The sequence below is a fragment of the Chionomys nivalis genome, chromosome 13 (assembly GCF_950005125.1).
Source record: "Chionomys nivalis chromosome 13, mChiNiv1.1, whole genome shotgun sequence".
Lineage (NCBI taxonomy): Eukaryota > Metazoa > Chordata > Mammalia > Rodentia > Cricetidae > Chionomys > Chionomys nivalis.
Genome location: NC_080098.1, coordinates 35,557,179 through 35,581,047, shown reverse-complemented (window position 1 = coordinate 35,581,047; position 23,869 = coordinate 35,557,179). Strand labels below are relative to the sequence as shown.

Sequence of the window (23,869 nt, the reverse complement as noted above, 5' to 3'; positions counted from 1 at the left end):
TTAATGAGAATTCAGGACAAGGGCAGCCTCATTTTAAAAGAAAAAACCCAAAACCTTTACTAGAGAAGAGTTCATACAGCCAGTCAATCATTCTAGAATGACCTACCTCTCCAAAGAACGTATTATTATCATGAATCTTCCTCTCAGTGAAGCAGGGTCTGAAATCAGAGTATGACCTAAAGAGCATGCTCAGAGTCTTTCTATGTAGCACTGGCTAGTCAGGAACTCACTATGTAGACCAGGCTGGCTTTGAACTCAAGAGATCTGACTGCCTTTGCCTCCTGAGTACTGGGATTAAAGGTATACACCACACTTGGCCCAAACAGCATTAAAGACAGCCTCAATCTAAGTTTTCTCACAAACTGAGGCCTACATTAAATGTTCAATATTATTTTTTAAAGTAAACAATATCTTCTTTAACATTATATCCAACTGTTACCTGCTCATGACTGAAGTGTCCAATTCTTGTTCTTTAAGCTACATAATTTTTTCATATAGTAGTCTACATGTCAGACACATTAGAAAACTTTTAAAACAAACTTTAGAATATTATATAGCAGCATATTTATATAATGAATCCGTATATAGTCTTCTGAAATAAGGGAGAAAAATCTAATTTCTAATATAGTCAAAATAAATAAAACCAAATTCTCAAGTTATGAGCAGTTTAAAATTTCAGGGAAAGGAATTAATTTATTTTGTAGATCAGATTCCTGCTCCAATCCATTTTCATTCCAGATTTAATAATCTCCAATTCTTCAATGCTTTTTAAATAGAATTTATTTATTTTTATTTTGTGTGGATAAATGTTTAGCCTGCATGTATGTGTGTATACCAAATGTATGCCTGATGCCCATGGATTTCAAGAGGGTGTCAGATACCCTTCATTCTGGAGTTAGATGGTTATAAGGCACCATGTGGGTGCTGGAAGTTAAACTGAGGTCCTATGCAAGGGCAACGCATGCTCTTAACTAGAGACAACTCTCCAGTCCAGTTCTCTGCTTATTACTTACTTCACATAACCAGGTGTGCTAACCATAACAGCATCATAGAAAGATCAAACAAATATGCAAATGAGCTCTTCACAAATAACTTTCAGAATTGCTTTATCATTTTAATAGACAGCAACATGAAGGATAGTGTTTGACAAGAACTAGAGAAACCTACACTGAAGGTGCTCAACTAACACACACAAATTCTGGTTTCAAAAAAAAAAAACTAACCTAAAGTCACAGAGCTACTTTTATAGAATTTAACTTTTGGAAATTTTTTTGGGGTGGTGGGAGAGGGGATAGGTGGATTTTTTGAGACAGACTCTTGATATATTGCTCAGGTTAGCCTCAACACTCAATCCTCCTGTCTCAGCTTTTAGAGTACCGGAATTATAGTAATGTACTACTATACTCAGAAAAATTTAAACATTTATAGAAATTAAAATCAAATACTTGCATGCAACAGTTTTGTTTACCTTGTAGTCCATTAAGAATGGAAGTAATTTCTATAGATTTAATATGAGCTGTATCAGAGTTTTTGGTATCAGCAAGATCTAGTTTTGAAACCATCTCAGGAGATGGGTTTGACTGGAATGGCGGTTTTGACAAGCGTCGAAGTTTACAATTCTTAGGAGAGTATTTTTCATCTTTGTCTTTTTCTTTGTCTAGTTTATTCTAGATTAAGAAATAAAGCATTAGATGTTAGCTATAATTTATTATGAACAACTTACAAGAATATTAATCATATTTTAAAGAAACATCAAAGAATGTTATTAAATATTTAACCAACAAAGAATACCAGAAAAAAATACTTTAAAATACCAAGTTTGATTCTTTTTTAGGCTGTTCATGGAAACACTGAGATGAAAAAAATTGTTCTGTATTTACAACTTAAGTACAGATCAAACCGGAGAGGTGATTAAGACTAGCAAATAAGTATTGCTAATAACTGCTGCTATAAATTCTTAAAAATTAAATCAGATTCAAATCACAATTTCAACAGTCTTATATTAAATTGAACATTCTCACTGTAAAGTACAGATTGGGAAGGGTCATGTTCTGTACTCTGAAATGTACAGGAGGAATCACACACATTGACTTGCTGTGAAGTGAGAGCAGAGACAGCCTTCCTACCTTACTCAAAGGCTGATACTTTCTCACACTCCTAACAAACAGATGAGTCAAGAAGAAGGTATTTCCTATAAGTTATGTTTTCTGTTTGTCTGCAATTTAGACTCTCCAAAGTGTGACTTCGCAACAACAATTTTAAGTCCTATTACAAAGACAGACTATAAATGTGAGTGATTATTTCACAAGTCTCCAAAGGACAGTGCATAGGAGAAATACTCCCTTACATGTAACAGTTAATTTCAGATAGCAGCTGTTCTCCAAGTGAGGTCCTTGGCCAGCTATTTCTGAGAATTTGCTAGAAAAGCAGACCCCTAGAAACAAGATGAATCAAAATGGTAAGGATGAAACCAGACTGCCTGTTTCAATGGGTTCTCAGGGTGACTCTGGTACATGCTTCAGTAGTGATGGTCCAGTGAGGGTCTAACTTTCAAAACATCCTAAGAAGGGCAGATGGACTACCACATTCTGTAATGTTACTTCCATCTTTTCAGCACTTCATGACTTGATCTCAGAAACTACAATCTACCTTGCACACTGAAACAATTTATCTCAGTCCAAGTTCAAATACATTTTTAAGTGGCTGTCAAATTCGCTGCAGCAATGGCCCTCACAGAAAACCTGGGAGAGGGAGGTGGTATGTGCAATACCGAAGAGTAATTCATAATAAACCTTTTGAACTCTGTAAACTTAACAGTTCACAAGCCTCTTTCATTTTGACCAAGAATTTTAACATTTTTAGGTCAGTACAAGAAGTGAACAGAGACAAACACCGAGAGAACATTTCATGTGTATGACCAAACACTGCAACTTCCACTCATCTACATAGCAATGCTATTCCAAAGCGTGTGTTGTACAAAGACACTAGGTTTTTAACAAACATTTTAACAAATGTTCTTCAAATTACTAAAAACAATGTTAAATATAGCAGGGTGTACATAATTTCCAATTAAGGACAAACAAAGAGGGTGTAAAGGGTTTTGAGAAACCCTGAGTTTTAGGTACTAGATTCTTAAGACTCAAGTTTAGTTATAAAAGGATTGTCAACAAGATAAACACATTCAACATTTGAGACCACATGGAGGGTCCCTAAATAGGAACCTAACAGCATTTCAGTGGAGTAAGAAGACTAAGTTTCAGAACCAAGACTAAGCATGTTAACTACTATGAGCCTGTAGGCTGAAGATGGATGCCCCAACAATACAGAAGAACTTTGGGTGACTGTACAGGCAGCAAGATGTCTCTGTCATTTCTAGAGTTTTGGAAGTTGCTTACTTCGGTAATATTATATCCTTCTGGAGTCTTTGATAGAGTTGAAGAATAGATAGTTATAGTTTTCCCTTGTTTTGATAAAAGATAAGATAAAAATATTGTAATTGTAATTCTTGCTTGATAACTGTTTTGTTATATGTAATTTTACTATGTTAAAGTTAAAGCCTTCCTTTCCTTTTTAAACAAAAGGGGAAATGGTGTAGGAGGTCCTTCTGTATTTGTGTTGTTTTCACTGGTTAATAAAGAAACTGCTTTGGGCCTGGTTGCAGGGCAGAACTTAGGTAGGTGGGGAGACAAAACTCAGTTCTAGGAGGAAGAAAGCAGAGTCAGAGAGCCGCCATGGAGCTGCCAGGTCAGACATGCTGAATCTTTCCTGGTAGGCTACGACCTCGTGGTGATATACAGATTATTAAAAATGGGGTAAATCAAGATGTGAGAGTTAGCCAATAAGAGGCTAGAGATAATGGTCAGGCAGTGATTTAATTAATACAATTTCTGTGTGGTTATTTCGGGTGTAAGCTAGCCGGGTGGCGGGGACAAACAAAGGACCCACTTTCCTTGCAACACAAGTATGATAAAACATTTTTAAAAGATTTAAAAAAAATTAAAACGATGTTAATGTTTTAAAATTTTTAAAATGTTTAATATTTTAAAATATTTCTCATAATTAGTAGCAGTAATTTTATCATGTGCAGCAGTACAATTTTGCACACAAGAGCACAGATCCTATGTAGTGTGTGGTGAAGAGAACGCTGAAAACATTTTGACCCAGCACCCAATCAGATACAGATGAAGAGACAGACTGTCCTCTGCCTTCAGACATCTCCTCTTCCTCACCTCACATCTACTTCCAATAACTCACATCCCCTACCTGCAATGCTTAATGGCTCCTAGTTGTGAATTACAAGAAATAGGAAAGGTTTAAAAAATGAATAAATGATTTTTGTCATATAGGTTTATACAACACTGAGACTGACAAGATCTTAAAGATAAATTAGCACTGTTCTTAAAAACCTTTCCAAAAAGTAACAAAATTAATTAGAGCAAAACCTAGTATTTGGTAACAGAGCTTTTCAAGAGGGATTAACATCAGGAGTAGCACATGCACATTTAATTGTCTTTTTTGTTGTTGTTTTTGAAGGAAAATGTATTGAACAACTAATGGTGTGCAGCAAAATCAAGACTTACCTTTATTTTCTTCCGATGTTTTATCTTTGGTACATTTTTATCAGCAGGTCTTACTATTTTATCTGCTTTAATCCATTCATCATATCTAAAATTAAAAGAAATGAGCATAAATATATAAGCTACATGCTAGAGAAGGAGCTATGCTACATTCAAATAGAAAACTTAAATATCGAGTCCTAACATCTTACAACTTCAAAGTCTCTTGGAGATTTCCTAATTCAATCTGATAAGTACACAATCAAGAATAAAAGAGTCAAATTGGCTGTCCCAAGGTCAATATAGCTACTTACTGAACCAAACTCTCATAAATCCTCCAGGTTCACTCCCTGATCTATTGAAACCAAATGTATGACTATATTCAGAAATTACAATCTTTTTTTTCTTTTGCTTCTAAGCAGCAGGTAGGCTTTTTTTTTCTCTAGGCATGCCAAGAAACCATGTTGTAGTTAAGCAACACTGAAAGAAAAACTTTTACTACAGTTTAGAGAATGCAAAATAACCTAGAGTAGGCAAGTGCTGCTGATAAAAATGCTAGAAAAACATTCTACCAACTTTGCTGTGTTCTAAAAAACATTTACAGACATTAAAGGGTCAAAAGACTTCTCAACCCAATGTCCAAAGTCTCTAGAATTTTGCAAGGTGTGAAATATTACTGACTAAATTAAACTACTTATACCAAAAAAAGAATAATTCTTTCTGTAAAAAATAAGTTTAAAAAAAATTAACATCAGGAATGTATTCAATCATAGCTGGGTGATGGTGGTGCATGTCTTTAATCATTCCAGCAATCAGGGAGACAGAGTTCAAAGCCAGCCTGGTCTACATAGTGAGTTCCAGGACAGCCAGAGCTACATAGAGAAACCCTATCTCGGAGAAGAAAAAAAAAATTATTCAATCATTCTTTTTCTTTTATAAAATTATACTCTGGAACCTGAAAATGAGGTTTAAAATGTTTACAATAGAAATTCATTATTACAAGCATTTATAGTAAAATAACAAAGTCGAAAATCAAGGACTAAATTAACAAAATTTAATAATTCAGGCCCTAGGAAACTAAGAGGGAGGGGGAGTGTCAGGAGCTCCAAACCAGTCTGGGTTTCAAAGTGAGATGCTATCTCAAAAAGCATCCACTCCTCTTAAAGAAAAAAAAAAAAAAAGAAATTACACAAGTCATCACTTGATTAGATGTATTTTTATTATGACAAACAGAAAGCTTAGAAGTATCTAAAGTAACCCTTAGGCAAGTGTTACACAAGTCACAGTGAAATTACTGACTCAACTCCACACAGGATCACACTGTGCTTCCTATTGATTAAACCTGATGGAGACCATTAAAGAGAGAGAGAGAATGGGGTCAGTTATAGGATGTACTCTGGGAACATCTCAATGTCTCCCTTACTAGTCACACTCCATAAATGATAATACTTGGGAAAGTTGTAAACCAAGTATTACTTTTCCTTTGGTATTTATCCTGCTATAGTAGTATTTTCAGCACATTTTGTCTTTCACAGAAGTATTAAAAAACTGCAGTATGCTTAAGAAATCCATTTAGGGACAAAGAATACCTAAAAGGTAGAATGTTGGTTTCCCAAACCTAACATATCCTGGAGATACTCAAATTTTATAGGCATGAACAGGGTATTGGTTGGATCTAGAGCTTCAGCCTCCTGAGGGGATAAGGAGGATAACCACTTTAACCCAGGCAACCAAGTCCATCCAGCCTTGGAAACAGAGCAAGAACCTGTCTCAAAGGGATCAGTAAAATGGCTCAGCAAGTAAAATCACTTGACATTCAAGCCCGACAGCCCTGGCTGAGCTCAACCTCTAGAACCTATATAAACATGGAAAGAGAACTGACTCCAAGATACTGTTCTCTAATTTCTACATGCATACTGTGGGATCCCACATAGATGTAACACTCCAAATAATAAATTTAAAAACAGAACCGGGCCAGGCATGTTGGCACACATATTTAATCCCAGCACTCGGGAGGCAGAGGCAGGCGGATCTCAGTGAGTTCGAGGCCAACCTAGTCTACAAACTGACGTCCAGGACAGCCAGAGCTGCTATACAGAGAAACCCTGTCTTGAAAGAAAAAAAAACATATAAACAGAACCAATTTCAAGCCACCTTGTGAAATGGCGTGTGCACTTCAAAAACAAAATACAAACAAACTCCTTTTATACTGTGAATAATCACTTCTATATAAGAGCCTATTTATTTACTTTTAGAGACAGGGTTTCTCTGTTTCTATGACTGTCTTGGAACTTGTTTGTAGACCAGGTTGGTTTCAAACTTGCCTCCAAAGTGCTGGGACTAAAGGCAAGTATCACACCCATTTAAAGTATTAGTTTTTTTGTTGTTTTGATTTTTTGAGACAGGGTTTTTGATATAGTACTGGCTGTTCAGGAACTTTGCCCTATAGACCAGGCTGGCCTCTTGTTTTGCTTTTGAGACAGTGTTTCATGTAGCATGGGCTGGTCAAAATTTGCTACATAGCTAAGACTGACCTTGAATGCCTGATGCTTTTGACTCGGGTGTTGGGATTATAGGAAATTCACATATCTTAAAACACCAAAAAAAAAAAAAAAAAAAAAAAAAAAATTAAAGGTCCATGTTTTTAAAGAAAATGGCAAAAATAAGAAAATTTTCAATTAAGAGACAGAAAAACAGCTGCGTGACAATGACAAATGCCTTTAATCCTATCACTTGGGAGACAGACTTAGGTAGATTTCTGAGTTCAAGGCCAGGCTCACCTACAGAGCAATTCCCTCAAAGTACATCTTTAAAAAACACTAGAATTGCTGGGTATTGTGGTGTACGCTTTTAATCCTAACATACAGTCCAAAGCAAAAGTAAGAAAATCTCTGAGTCTGAGGTCTCTCCAGTCTACAAATGGAGTTTCAGGCCAGCATGAAGCTACATAGTGGAACCCTACCTCAAAAACAAAAAATACTGGAATGTTGGAGCTGACATTAAATCACACCTATAATCACGCCCAGGAGGCCAAAACGGAAGGATGGAAAGCTCCGAGCTAACCTGGCTACATAGAGAGACTGTTTCAAAACACACCAAGCCAAATCAACATTGACAAGAAACCAGAATTAAAAGAATATCCTGCAAACATGAACAACCTTGTTCGCTTGACTATCCTGATGATCCCTGTACACGAGGTTCCCCCAGTTAATTACTGTTTTAAGAGTCAATAGCAGGAAGCTGGGCGATAGCTTAGCAGAAGAGTGCATAGACAAGAGTTTGAGCATATTTGCATTCACATACATGTGCCCACACATAGACACATAAAGAGAATAAAGCCAAAAAAAAAATTTTCATGTTTAAAAAAAGGAATCACACAGAATAACCAGCATTCACAATAGTTAGGAAATCGGAGCAACTTAATTATTCATTAACACATGAATAGACAATAAAAATGTGGCATGTGCACATACATAACATAACGAAATTTTATCAGGCTATAGATAAAAGTAAAATCATACATATGCCAGAAAATGGATAATCAGAAATCATTACACTTCGTAAAATAAGCCAGGCTCAGAAAAAATACTTCATGGTTTCTCGAATATGTAGATTCTAGACTTTAAGGTTTAGATGTATGTAAGAGTGTAAGGATCATGAAATTAGAATGGGAATCATGAAGAGATACCTTCCATTGGTTTCTTTTCTTAATTTATTTATGTATATTTTTAAATGTATGAGTACTGTCTGCATGCATGCCTACATGTCAGAAAAGGAAACCAAATCCCATTAGAGATGGTTTGTGAGCTGCCATGTGGTTCCTGTGAAAAGAACTCAGGACCTTTGGAAGAATAGCCAGTGCTCTTGACCTCTGAGTCATCTCTCCAGCTGAGAGATATCCTAATGAGGAGAAGAGGGTAGCAGAATACATGTGACATGAAAGGAGAGCAATGTGAGTGAGGAAGGGAAGGAACCTACAGGACGGGAAAGGGAGATGAGGGAGAAAATAGAAGAAGAGTATGAACGAAAACAAAGTATAGGCAAAAATGTCATAGGGACTTTAGGAATGAGACTCAAAATATGCAGGGAATCAAGACACTAGGGGATGCATTCCAATGTGGATATCCACTGAGCAGACAGAACATTAAGACTGTACTAGCAACTCTGAGCAACAGGTTAGCTTCAGGTAAACCCTTCAGTGCTAATTATATCCCTCCTCTTCATCAGTCAGCACGGCATAAAGAGGCTGAAGAACTAAGAGAGAAGCACCACCTGACCCACTGGCTCACACAACACATAGCTGTCTTCTGGAGGCTCTTACTAGAGAAAGTGGAGAGACTGGAAGGCTGAGGCACCCAGACTTTCACTAAAAGTACCAAGGAACAGTAACTGGCCTCTTCATAACAAGAAGAGGTCACATTCGCAGGGCAACAGGGAAGAGGACTATTACTGGGTTTTGTTTTTTTCCATTCAAAAACAAATATTGAGCAGGGCAGTGGTAGCGTATGCCTTTAATCCCAGCACTCGAGAGGCAGAGACTGGTGGATCTCTGAGTTAGAGGCCAGCCTGGTCTACAGAGTGATTCCAGGACAGCCAGGATGGTTACACAGAGAAAACCTAGCTGGAAAAACAAAAACAAAAATACAAAATTTAAGCAAATTATGTCTGATTATTTTAATTAAGCTCAGTGGTTAAGCACTTGCTGGACATGAGCAAGGCTCTAGATTGAGCCTTAGTACTGTCAATATGGGGGGAAAAAAGTCTGGTTAGCCTCAGCTTTTAAATTACATTATTAGTACATTATATAATAATTAATCTTACATAGAAAACCCAGGTAAGCATCTGATATACATCTAAACTGCTAGGCAAAGTACACATGCCAAATCTGAGACGATATCTACTGAAATTACCTAACACAAAGGACTGAGGTATCTTGTAGGCCACATAAAAATGGTCAAAACATATATAGATAAACTTAGTTATTTAACACATCTCAGCATATTCAGCAGGAAGTCACAACACAGCTCCTGTCTTCTAGGAGCTCACAATTTAACTTAGAAGACAGTGCAGAGCAGTAAAAGTAACAATACAAACCTTCTGGAAGAAGCAGGCATGGCAGATTTGACTTTTTAAAAATGTGTTCAAAGTACTAACACAAAACTAAAGGAAACCATTCAGAGACCACTGTGTACTTGCTCTCACCAGAGAAAATAAGACGTTCTAAAAAGCTTATGTCTTTTGCTTGGCTGTATTGGCAAATCATCTAAGCAATCATTTGGCAATAATACAAAGAGCACAATGTTAGTCTACCAAATATACTAACCAAAATGGTGACTATGCCCACCTCCAACACAGATCTTCTGAAGCACAACTTGCAAAGAAATATTGTATGCACACCATGATATATACTCAGTCATACCTTTATTTTAAAAAACAAATTATACACAGAAACAGATGTTTTAAAAATACTTTCAGAACAGCTGGACATGGTGGTGCATGCTTTTAATTCTAGCACTTTAGAAGGCAAAGATAGATATCTGTAAGTACAAGGGCAGCCTGGTATACACAAGTGAGTTCCAGGCCAGCTAGAATTACAAGAGTGGGACCCTGTCTTAACAAAACAAAACAAAATAAAGCAAAGCAAAAATAAACTTTCAGAGCAGAACCAAGTTGACATAATTCTTAAAAACTATCTGAAATATATGTAAAGGTTATTACAAAGAAAATACAAATGATCACCCAATAAGTTAAATATCAAAATTCTAAATGGTACTCAATCATTATTTAAAAATTGTTGTCAACATTATTTTATACCCCCCAACTGTTAAATCCAGTGACATGAAATCCAGAGAATTCATCACAATAAAGAATAAAATAGCAGAGCCAGGCATAGTAGAATACATCTCTAAGTGCAGCATTTAGGAGATGGAGCAGGATGATCAAGAGGTCATCCCCAGCTACAACAGGAAGTTTGAGGCCAACCTAGGCTACATATGATCTTATCACCACCTCCCAAGAGAACATAACAACAGAATGATAGAAATGTGAACATTACAGCACTCTTGCATTTAAACAGCTCAACGAAACGGTGTGTCATCCTAGCAATAGAGTTTCCTAGGGGTTTTAATATTAGTAGAGGACTGCAGGGAGAGGGAACAGGTAATGCCAAAAAAGTATCACACAATATGAATGAAGCTTAGATCTCTGCAAAAGGCTAGCTAAAAGCTGTGGCACTCACCATACATTGTGATGATGAAGATACTAAGTTTTATGAGCATCCCCAAAGAAGAATTTTCCTAATAACTGATTAAGTTTAGGAAATTGTACTTGTACATATTTAAACAAAACAAATGTTTTTGTTAATCTGTAAATTATTAGACATAGAATATGTCCAAGTGGATGCTTTTAAAACACCTGCACACCTATAAATACTCAATAGGACAGACCAAGGTTTGGGTCTGTCAACAGTCTGAGATGAAAATTCAAAGAAGGTTAATCTTTTTCATGAGGTTGGTGCTGATTTTCACTTGTACTCCTAAACTATGCTTAATTCAAAAGTCAATCTCTCCTAAAACAAGCTTACAGATAGATACTTCCTTACAAACCATTATTAATTAAGGTTCATTTTATGGGCTTAACTTTTACACTACAGGAGCACAACAGACGGTTTTCCAGAGTACTTGCTGTCCTTTTATCATATTACTGTACTAATCTCAAAGCATGAGCACAATGATTTTGCATGGTTTTATCAGAACACCAATTCCACTCAATGGAATATACCACAAAATTATAGTAAACAAGGATAAACTAGTCAAGAAAAAGAATAGAAAAATTAAGCTGAAAAGTAACAGTTCAAAAATTTTGAAAGGACAAAATAAAGAGGAAAGTCGAAAGAAATGAGGATTCCCAACGAAATTTAATCCATCTCTCATTTGTTAACCAGGAAATAGGCTCAGTGTTCTGAAGAAAAATTATATTTCTGAGTTCATAAAAATTCATTATCTAAATCACATTATGATTAGAAAAACAGGAATACTAAGTAACAAACTATAATAGTTATCAAAAGAAAAAATGGAACAAATTAAAACAGAAAACTTTCATTTACAAGTAAGAAATAAAACAAGAGAAAATTAAGGGAAAGAAATTAAAAATGGGTGCAGCTGTGACAACCCGAACCTGGGCAAAAAGTATCATCGAAGGAGTATCAGGTGGATATGACATCATTGATAAAGCAAGACTGGATGGCATAACTAGTGGTCCTGGTAAGTAAGCACTGTTCTGGAGGCACAGGATGGGGGGCCTGGTCAGAATGGGCTTACTCAGAAATAAGAACACAGAGGACGGATGCAGACAACACTGTGAAATAGTTTGTGGAGTGATGCACAGTGGAACCAAGCAGGCTAAAGACAAGATTTTCTTTGAGACAGCAGAAGTAAGCGGTAGTCTTTAGTGGGAGTAATTTGAACAGATAAAAGAAATAGGTCCCAGGTCTTTTATTATACATCTGTATAGTACCATGACATTAACTTGTGACTAAACGTGACAAACATATAGCATGCCTGTAGATGCAGGCAGGGGGTGGCTACAGTATAAGCCAGTAGAAATTTTCTTCTCATTTCAATTTTTCAGTGAGATTAAAAAAAATAAAAGTTACCACTGAAAGTGAGAACAGGAAAGTCAGAGAGTCAACAAAAAGAAAGGAAGGAATAACGGCTCACAACTACTAATTTCACATCCCAGGAGAGTGGCGCACTGGTTTTACTTCACACAGATCAGCTGTTCAAAGAGGGGGTCAAACAAGGGGAGGGGTGCTCATGGTTGTTAGGGTTCTGCTCTCATCTACAACAGGGAAGTAAAAGAAGAGCTACAATTCAGATAAAGCAGTGAGAACGGGCCAAGAAAAGTACGAACACAATGGGAACTGAAGACAGAGAAGATGAGAAACTATACATTATAAATCTCACTGAACAGTTTCCTTAACTGGACTAGAAATCTTTTCAGAGACCATTTTCTTAATGTCTAGTTCTTACCACAGTGTTTGGCACATAGTAGGTACTCAAATTTTGTTTGCCAAATAAAGCTTGATAGACAGCAACTAAATGTGATCAGAAAGGATAAATTTGCCACAGTCTTTTTAAATTTTTTTAAAGTTAGTGTACAAGTAATGGCAGGAAATACCTTTATGATCATCTGCCTCACCATAATCTGCCCCTACATGCAGTTTTATTTCCCCTCACTCCAAGGAGAAATCTACATACTTATTAACAATGCAATATTTAAATACATAACACATGTTTATTTAAGATAACATATTAAGTAAAATGGTATTTTCAGATTTCTCTAATTTCTAATACAGAACACAATTACTGTTAGGTTAGATAGAGTTCACAGTTAGCAAGGCATGGTGGTGCACACCAGTAATCCCAAAGGTAGGGAGGAAGAGGCAAGAGGATGGAAGCAAATTCCAGAGCTATGTATAGCCAGATCCTGTCTCAGAAACCAAGGACAAAGAAAACCTAAAATTAAAGTTTTAGAATTAAGTATCTATCTCTTTCCTATTCCTCTAGTGAATCAGTATTGGTATGCTGTAATAAAGCATTCCTATATTATATAGCACAAGCCACTGCTGCTGCAGAGATGGTTCAGTGGTTGAGTGCTTAGTACTTCCTCCAGAGGACCCGAGTTGTCAGCACACCTGTCAGTCAACTCACAACCCCCTGCAACTCCAGTTCAAGAAGATCCAATGTCCTCTTCTAGATTCCATGGACACAAATAGCACACACTCACACAGACACACAAATAACAAAAATAAATCTAGAAAACAAAAACCAAGTAACCTAGATAGTTCTAATACAAGTTATGAAACACCGAAGAGTCTACCTAACATATTCAATGACATTTATGGTATCTTATTTGGCGGCAGCGGGGGGAATTATGAAATAAAAAAGTTGCACTATATATACTCCAGGCTGGCACCACGCTTACAATTTTCCTGCCTCTACACTAAGTACTAAAACTATATATATAGCTCCTAGTGAGTTATTTTCATAATGCATAACCTTATTTTCTAAAATCAATCCTATATTTATTATATGACAAGGACATGATAACAAAACAGACTAATACTAACATCACTTGGAGAAATTTAAAAATCACAGCAGAAAAAAATAAAAATCTACTATTAAAACCAGCTAAAGTAGGAGTTAGGGAGATGGTTCAATGATTGAGAGCACTGACTGTTCTTAATAAATGATCATTGAATCAGAAATAAAAAAAATTACTACCAGTATTATGTCATTTGTGATTTGGGCTCAAGAACTCCAAATTTACCTGAAGTAAATTTAAATAAAATACATTTTATTCTTTCCATGTGGAAGCAAAAAAAAAAAAAACTGATTCAAATAGTAATGTTTGTATAAATATAATCTTTGGCTGGGCGGTGGTGGCACACACCTTTAAATCCCAGCACTCGGGAAGTAGAGGCAGATGGATCTCTGTGAGTTTGAGGCCAACCTGGTCTACACAGCAAGTTCCCGGACTGGCTCCATAGCTACTAAGAAACCCTGTCTCAAAAAAAACCTAGATAGAGATAGAGAGAGACAAAGATAGAGAGAGAATCTGTTTAAAATGTTTTATAACTGTAAATTGGAAAATGAAAATTTACATTTATCAATCTCAAAAAAAGGAAAACTACAGAAATCAACAATAAAAAACTTTTAAAAACTAAGATATTCTTATTTCTTTTAAGAAAAATTCTCCTTACAGGTAATTTCCGAGTACACAAAAATGGCTCCATACAAAATGTCCTAAAACATCCTCAATCATCAATCAGTGTGACTGCCGATAAAGCTGTTTTCATCAACTCCCACATGTAAAGCTTCATCTCTAACATTTCCTAAATGGTAATGCAGACAGTATGCTGGAGACCCCTAAAGCAGTAAGAAATAGCTGAAGAGCTGATGGTGATTTGTTGCAGTCCTTTGGATTAGTTTCAGACATGAAGATACAGCAAGAGTAGTAATAGTTTTTGCTGGTTTATCAATGAGACACTCTTTGGTAACTACTGCAGAGAACAGGGACATTGTCATGCTTTCTAAAAGGAGATTAACTGTTATTGTGCTGAAGTACAATCCTGTCCTCTATGCTGCAGAAGTATGTAGATCCACCCCCGAGGTCTTCATCGAGATGGTTAGGTTCTTCTTTGCAAAGTTCTTAGCACAAGACTGTTTGAGGTCAAAACAGACAGCAACCGTCTTAATAGCACAAGCATGACTTGATGGTTTTATCACTTTCCTTCCTGTGTCATTACAAATCTGAATACCTCAACTTAAAATCTTCCTTTCCTTCTCTCAATTTCGAAACTGAAATACTGGCTCTTGCCTTCTTGAAACCCAAACACTAAGAGAACTATGCTTTTCTTTAGTCAATCTTTTCTTAAAAAACAGAAAATCTTGAGTTTTATCGGTTTTATAAAAAGTTATGTTTGAATTGTGAAATAATTTTCTTCGTGTCTTATCTCTTATGCTTGTGCTTAAGAAGTCAATTAGTAAAGATAATCAAGCCCTAATGCTGTGAAATCTGGATAATGCCTTAAATTTTATTCATCAGTCATGAACTTCAAGCACTGACTTCAATATAAGTCAAGAGGAAAAACTGCTTCTGTATTGAAATCAGCAAAGTAACTAAGAATGAAGAACAGAAAGGACAGCTGGAAGACGGCAAGCCTCTCTACTCAGTGGTGGCCCTAAAGCTGTGCTGGCTCAGCCTTCAGGCTCCTTAGTTTGCATGCACCTGCGGGAGGAGCAAGATCACTTTAACACCTTGATTCAGTAAAATGAAAACTGCCCAAGACTAAATCACTGCACAGAATATTCCCATGGAAGAATCTGAAGTTTCTAGCTATCAATCAGACTGTCAATGAGTAAACTGCCATGCAATAAAGACAGAAGAGCCAACAGCTTTGAGGACAGACTGCATCCAAGGGTGCATGTACCATCTATAAAGTCTATGCTTCAGAACAACTATACTTCAAAGCACTAGTAAGAAGGCCTTCTTAAAATCCACACCTTTACTAGTCTTACTGACAAGAAATTTAATGAGTCTGAACTTCCTGACTTAATTTGCTGTTTTCTTTCTTTTGTTAGAAAAGACCAAAATTATACTTTCTCAAATTAGAAAGGCAATGAGATTAAGTCACACTTCCAGAACTTGCCACTGTTATAACAGAACAAAAGGTGTACTACTAAGAAATGGAGAATTCAAAATGTTTTCTGGATATTGCATTTGTATACATGTGATAGTAGAGACTGAACTGAAGGACTCAGGGCTCAATAGGTACTCTGCCTATGAGGTACACCTCTTCTCCAAGAATAACTCTAACTGAAAAGCTTGACAACTGTATTGTTCTGGAATACACAAGAACTCCCTTCACAAAACCACCAGTAGAAACTACTAAGCTTAATTTTTCAAGCTCCAACTATTACAAGCTAGATTTAATACAAGTAATTTCAAATGTAACATTAAACATTCCAAAATTAATGAAGTTTCTGTTAAAAGACAACTAAGTAGTCTGTCTTAAAGACTGACTTCTCAATTTTGGATAAACCTGAAATACAGTCTCTTCAGATAAACTCCCAGAATCATGCAAGTTAAAATCTCAAGTCATTGACAACAACCTCTGAGCAGTCTGTCATTGCCTGGACTCAGGAGTAATGGGCAGGTGCTCTCTCCCTTAGCACACTTGTAGGGGTTTTCAGCTATAATGTCACAGATACAAGTAAAGTCCCTGAGACTTCTGAAAAAGTAGTAATGTAGTTGCTGATAGTAAGATCTTTTAAAAATTGGTGATGCTTCTTACAAAATTCCAACCTTGAAATCTTTGCCTACTGGAGAGTGAGATGACTTAGGAGACCACAGAGAAGAGTGCGGGGATTTAAAATGGAGAGAGCAGGCAGCCTGGTTGTGATATGATGAAGTCAAAAGGTAAAAATCATTATCTATGTGAGGTTTTTCTGTCATTTCATTCCAGTGTACACACTATTAATCTCTATGTATTAGAATTCACTGTCTAGATCTATCTTTCACTCACTAAAGATGTCTGTGAAGTGCTGAAAACACAGAGCAGGGTGGTAGGATGTCATTAAGTGAGGTATTTACATGCTAAAAGCTTGATATTTTTAATGTTAATGTGATTTCAGTTAGAATACTAGTAAGTCTGTAATTCGTTATGTAAGTCTTTAAATAGAAAAGTATTTTAGAAGTGGGTGTAATAATCACTAGCTGAAACTCAAGTTACCTCACATTCCATCCGCAGTAATGCACCAAGTAAAGGACCTCTCCACCTTCGACATCAGAATCTTTTATACTAGCTTCATACATTTTTTGATTTTTCCCTCGTCCATACCGCACTTGGACTTTCATGCCTGGTGGATAGCATTCAAACTCCTCTTCTTCATTGTTGTCATCATCATCTTCATCCTCATCTTCTTCCTCCTCTTCTTCCTCCTCCTCTTCTATTTCTTCATCATCTTCATCTTCTTCTTTATTGGTTTCATCTCTTGAAAGGTTTAAAAAATTGCAGAGTTAATAAAAGTTACTTCATATGCGTTTCAGTTCCAAACCACATATACCGATAAAAATCGTGGCTGTGATTGTTCCAGAACAGCAGGTTCCATGTGTATAAAATGCTCTGAGTTTCAAGTTAGCACTAAAAACTTAAAACCTGTATGAGGATAAGTGTCAGAAAGATCTATTTAGAAGAAAATGAAGAAGCAAAAATATGTTCATTCAAAGAAAATTTCCTTTACTGAAATCCCAGTCCTTGGGAGGATGAGGAAGGAGGATCAATGTGAGTTCAGAGGCCAGTCCAGGTTACATAGTATGACCCTGCTCAAACAACAGACACAGAGACAGAGAGAGAGATTAAGTTTGAATGATTGATTTCCACCAGTCAAAAAGATCAAAAGACCATAAGTTGTATTGAATGGCAGGAAACTAGTATGGCTAACTAACAATTCTATCAAGTTTTATTACAGAAGGGTTTTACCACTCAGCTGACATAAACACGCAAGCACGCACACACAAACACTTAACTGCCATTTTCTGATTAAAACTTATTCTAAAACAAATATTCCCAACTGAAAAATGTTTAAACAAAAATAAATGTTGAAATAAATATAATTTTAAGTTTCACAGGTATGTCCTACTACAGTCACATAAATATCACATCTATGCAAATATCACAAATTTTGCTTTTTAACAGGTATCTACTAGACTTTTTAACAGGTATCTACTAAACTTTTTACCAGGTGTCTACTAAACTTTTTACCAGGTGTCTACTTTTTTACCAGGTATCTACTAAACTTTTTACCAGGTATCTACTAAACTTTCCTGCCATGGATTCTTTTAACCTGAAATTTTTTTTCAAGTAGGAAAATTGAGAGGCCAACTCCAAATACTGCAAACTAAAACACAAACTATCCCAAACTTAAGAGTACTAAGCTATTTTCATCATTTCTATCACATAATTTCTAAAATGGGAATTCATATTCCTGTTTTTCTTTTCAACTAGTATTTTGAGACAGTTTCATTATGAAGGCAAGCCTGGCCTTGAACTTGTGATCCTCCTGTCACAGCCTTTCGAATTCATCACCATGCCAGCTTCAAGTTTTTCTTTAGTTTGTACTGAAAAGGTTAAATAAAATCTCCATATCCAAATCTTCCCAATCACTAGTTTTACATAAGTTTCAATATAATTCAGTGTTATATTTAGGCAGTTTGTCTGCTCTGCATTAAGCGTACACTATTAACAAGTCTCTCTCACAAAGGATCTATCATCACTTCATAGCTAAAAATGGTGATCATATGAATGAAAACAGATATAGAAAAGTCCCTGCGGTACTAATTTCAGTTTTACATTCTTTTGTAAAATCTTTTCAGTGATAATGGGTCTCTGTAGTGATATTTTGTTTGTAATCTAACAAATAAAGCTTGCCTGAAGATCAGAGTGCAGAATTAAGCCACTAGTTAGCCATAGAGGCCATGCAATGGTGGCACGCACTTTTAATTACAGCACTAGGGAGACAGAATCTATCTAAAGGAGAAAACAGAGCTCACACAAAGGTTATCCCACGGCTTGTGATCACATGCCTTTAATCCCAGAACTAGGGAAGTGGAGACAGGAATGATATGGCTGGGTGGAGATAGGAATATAAGGCAGGAGGAAACAGAAGTTCAGATGCAGTGTGAGGTTTCGTAGAGACAGCATTCAATCTGAGTATTCTTAGAGACAGGACTGCCTGGTCTGAGATAGAGGTAAGAGCTAGTGGCTGATTGTTCTGCTTCTCTGATCTTCAGCATTAACCCCTATATATAACTCTGGGTTTTTATTATTAAGAAAAATTAGAATTCGTGCTACTTGTCTCAGCTGTATAATTACACAGGCAATGAGAAAATCTAACGGATGCATGGAATGAAGAGTGAGTTAACAAAGGTACTAGATCCATCAATTTTGTTGGAAGCGGTGACTCAAGCCTGTAAGCCCTGAGTCAGGAGGATCTCTAAATCAAAGGCAACATACCAAGACCCTCAGAAATTCAAAACAAAGAAACAGACAAAAATAAAGACTTAGGTATAGTCAAGTTGGTCAGTATTTAGAAACCTAGACCTAAATGACAACAGTTCTAATCTGAAATGAAAAACAAAACAAACATTACCAGTTCTAATATGAAATATTTTAACTAGCCAAGATAACTACCAAATCAGAGATGGCATTTAATTATTAAGAATAACTTTAAATGAATGTGCTATTTAAATGATACAATGAAACTGCTAGGAGAGCTCTCCTAAAGACAACTACTTCTTCATGTCTTACGAATACATCCTGGACATCTAAGAGAAAGGGAGTGATGAGGAGCATAGTACAAAGGAAATAAAGCTCCAAAACAAATTAGTGTAAATACCCAACTAATAATACACTGAGCCCACTGGGTACAAGCAATATTATCAGACAGTCCTGTAAATGACTGAAGAAACAGAACACTGGAAATTGTAAAATAGACCAATCGAAAATTTAAAAAATTGCACAATCTCAGACACAAACTAAATGAAATTTTATTAAACTACAGACTGAAGGTCAAAAAAAGCAAACAACATAAATACTGGCAATCAGCAAAAGAAAACTGCTCTGTTTTTATTTTCAAAGGTATCGCTGGAAAATTCAAAGAGTGAATGATGAACTTGGTGCATAGAATGCTCAGAAAAGCATTTCCTGAAAATATCAATTATACTCATTGAAAACTAAGCTGATAAATGTATTACATAGAAGCACACATACATATGCATTTATCTTTTTAAAAAAGTATTGTTAATGTATGTTTTGTGTGAGTACAAGTGTACTGGACCACAGGGCAAGTATGGAATCAGAGGACAAGTTTAGTGAGTTGTTTCTCTTCTTACACTGTGAGTTCTGGGACTCCAATTCAGGCAGTCAAGACTTCCAGGACAGACACTTTTACCCAGTAAGCAATCCTGGCAGTCCTGGAGTTACAACAATGCTTGGGAAACAAACTATGTCAAACTTCTCACCTGAATCAACAGAGAAATGCAACATTTCCCTAGTCTGTTATTACTACTCACAATGTAAGAAGAAAAAGAAGCCACAGTATGACAAATATGCACTGAAGAGCAAGCACCAAGCCAAGCAGTTTCTAAGTATTAACCTTTTTAGTCTCCTAACCCAGACTTTGGAGTTGGGACAGAGAAAATTCTTGATAGTAGCCAAGCAGGGAATACTTAAATACCAAAAACAAACAAAACAAAAAAGACCTCATATCCCAATGTGTTTAATTTTTTATAATTGTAAATAAATATTCCATCAGCACTTAATGATAAAACTAAGAAAGCAATTATAGTGTCTGCCTTTATCTGTAGTTTTGCTTTCCCCAGTTTTAGTTACCCATAATCACTATTAGTTAAAAAATATTAAATAGAAAATTTCAGAAACTAAACTAACAATTCATAAATTTTAAGTAGTATGCCATTATGAGTACTACAATAAAATCTTGCTCTGTCCTACGACACTCTGCCAGAAACTAATCATCTCTATGTCGAAAGTACCTGCACTCTGTGTGGAAACCAGCCATTAATGATTTGGCAGGCACGTTAGTGCAGCAGTGCTGGAAAGGAGGCAGCAGGGCAGGAGAATGGAAGGGCAGATGAACTCTAGTGGTATAGCAGGGCAGATAAGAAAACACACAGTAGTCATGTTGACCCTGCACATACAGTGAGTGGCCCCTAAGATTATGCTGCTTAGTAATGTCTTAGCCAGTTTAATTTGTGTAAAGACACATTTCATGTTACACACAACAATAAAATTGCCTAACAACAGTTTCACAAAACAAACGTGTGGTTAAGCAACACAACTGCACTTTTTCATAGTCATTTTCTTCATATGTTTAAATAATATTAAATGTGGGTGTTCATAAAAGGAAAGCTTCAGTTTGTGGTATGAATAGTCATGCCTTACTTAATAAAAGGAAAACATGCTTAGAAATGTGTCACCGAACAAATATAGAGTGCACTTATATAAACCTAGAGAGGCTAGCTTTCTATATGCCTAGGCTATGCAGTAAGCTTCACATGAACAGGGCTGAAACTGTATTCATGAATATTCACAGTACATAAAGAACTCATACAACTGAAAAGTTAAAGAGACAAAACTTTAAAACAGAATTTATTGACTAAAGTTGGACTCTTAGTGACAACAAAGAAGAATGAGTAGCAAGTATCTGTGAACAATAGAAAATACTCCAGAAACACTGTTGCTCTCGGATTTTTAGCTGACAGTTACATATGAATTTTTTCCTGAGTTGGAAATTTCTGGTAGGAACACTGCTAATATTCTCTACACAAACAATATGAAGCCATACACCACATGTTCTACTCTATTCATCTGAACCTTGTACTGTCCTGCTCCACCTTAGAGTATAACTATACATTTGTATTGCTTTTTTTCTATATTTCAGAAAGCTAAACTAATCAACATGTTTCAGTAAAAACTCCCAATCTTCACTAAGTTTCTTAACTGCAATAATATCCAATAACAGTATGGCATACTTCAAATATGCACATATATACAGATATGTAACAAAATATAAAAATCACGCCTTACTTTAATTACCTGATCACATTTAATTGTTTCCTTCCCTATAAGTTTTTAAAATACTAAAATGAAAAACTTGGCTATATTTATTTAAAAGAGCTCCTAGCACTATAGATGCTTATGATTTTTTAAAGTCTCAGAGATAAAAATCAAAGATTACCTACAAAACCAAGAACTCACCAGCAGAACATTAAGTCAACATTCTCAAATAGCCAAATCAAGTAAGTATTACTCACTACACACAGGCGAAATGGCCCAAACACTCCCTGCTTAAGATACACATACACCCTCGAACCCCACAGTCAGTGGATCATGTTCATGACTTATTACCCAGTTAGCAGCAGACTTTAGTGCAGTGAAAAGCATTGTTCCCTCAAAAGAATTATTGATAAATTTCCATGATGAGAGCAAGAATAGATCAAAAAACTATGATCTTTTCAACAATTTATATTAATAGGGTCTCTGAAGGAACTAGTTTTTCTTGACAAATGCAAATAACTCTTCTATACTTCATCAATTTAGTTTCAAGCATTTACAAGAGCAAATAATAAAACTGTATCCAGCCAAAATGCATCACAGCCAAATCAAGTATCTTACCCAGATCGTGCTTGCTCTTCTTCAGCATCTACCTCTGTGCTGAGGGACTCCTCTGCCCTAGCTGTGTCACTGTCTTTATCTTCTGAGTTTTCCTTTTCTTCTAGCTTTTTAATACTGGCTTCTTTTTCTTGATCAGACTGTGCAGGTATAGATTCTAATAAACTCTTTTTACTTCCCTAGAGAAAGATCAAAAGAACTAAACCAACAACAGTAAAAACATAAGCCTAAATCCCTGACCTAGCTGTCAGTAATGAGGGGTGCCAACCAATATGACACAGCTATTACTACTGATCAAACAAACATGCTCTGTAAGAAACTCCTATATTTCAGCCAGGCGATGGTGGTGCACACCTTTAATCCCAGCACTTGGGAGGCAGAGGCATGCGGATCTTTGTGAGTTTGAGGCCAGCCTGGTCTACAGAGTTGCAGGATAGGCTTCAAAGCTACACAGAAAAACTCTTTGTCAAAAATCCAAAGAAACGAAAAGGGAGAGAGGCAGAGAGAGAGAGCGATTCCTACATTATAAAGAACACACTACATGACAATAGCTAGAACTCAGTTTGAATAGTTACTATAAAAGCTATTCTAAAGTAACATTTGAGAGCTGGGGATATATAGCTCAGTAGGAGAGTTTGGGACTCTGGGTTTAAGCCCCAGCATATCAAAAACTAACAAAAGATGCAATGAACTATAATACTGCGTAATATACTAGTAAATTAATTTAGGGAACTTTACAAAGGCTGTAGAAAACATTTCAAGACAACAAATGAAAACCGAAGAGGGTCAGGTTACCAGAGAGGGTTTGATGTTCTCTTTTCTTTCACTCTCATCCTCCGCAGGTGTCTCCTCTTTTGGTATCATGTTCTTATTGTCTTCCACGTCGACTTCTTTGACCTCTGTCTCACTTTCTTCCTTAACTTTTATTTCTTTATTTTCACAATCCTTACATGGCTTATTAAGAACTTTCTCTGGCAATGCCATCTGAAAATCAATATTAGCTGACCTGCAGTACTCTTCAAAGCCATATAAGTACCTAGAAAGACATAAAGAAGATACCTTTGCTAAGAAACATTCCGACATATTACTGAACAGCGTGGGGAGTTGGAGTTGCTCCGACTGTTTTCCTGTGTTTCATCTTCTGAGGTGGCCTGAAGCTGGAGGGCATGAGGAAGCCTCCTGGGGTCACCAGTATGCACTTCCTTGCCCAAGTTACAGAGTTGTTATTTAATACACATTCATGTTTTAGATTATATAATCCCTTTGATGCATTTTAATTATTTATCTCACCTTTTATTGAGAAAAAGTCTAATTATGTAACACCAAAGTTCTTGACCCTCCTACCTCAGCCTCCCAATTTCTGTGATTACAGATGTGGGCCACAATGCCTAGATCCACCCTCCCCTTTAAAAAAAAAAAAAAACAAAACACAAACTAACATTTTATCCAATAAAATAAATCAATTTTTTAAAGTTACAGGTAAATGGGTAGGGCTAGAAACAATTACTATGAGTGAGGTAACTCAGACCCAGAAAGACAATCTCATTTTCTGTTGTCT

At 36.1% G+C, this 23,869-nt stretch overlaps 1 protein-coding gene across 4 annotated transcripts in view; it reads right to left on the bottom strand.

Moving 5' to 3' along the window:
• Arid4b (AT-rich interaction domain 4B) overlaps positions 1–23,869 on the bottom strand; it is a 123,221-nt gene that overhangs the window by 16,110 nt on the left and 83,242 nt on the right. For 2 of the 4 annotated variants that reach the window (XM_057787340.1, XM_057787339.1), the window contains exons 15-19: positions 23,107–23,347; positions 22,315–22,490; positions 16,852–17,112; positions 4,581–4,665; positions 1,469–1,667 (exon numbers count right to left, since the gene is read on the bottom strand). In XM_057787340.1, the coding sequence (XP_057643323.1) occupies positions 1,469–1,667; positions 4,581–4,665; positions 16,852–17,112; positions 22,315–22,490; positions 23,107–23,347 (962 nt within the window). The remainder of the gene's footprint in view (positions 1–1,468; positions 1,668–4,580; positions 4,666–16,851; positions 17,113–22,314; positions 22,491–23,106; positions 23,348–23,869) is intronic. The other 2 variants (XM_057787342.1, XM_057787343.1) reach the window with 2 other exon arrangements.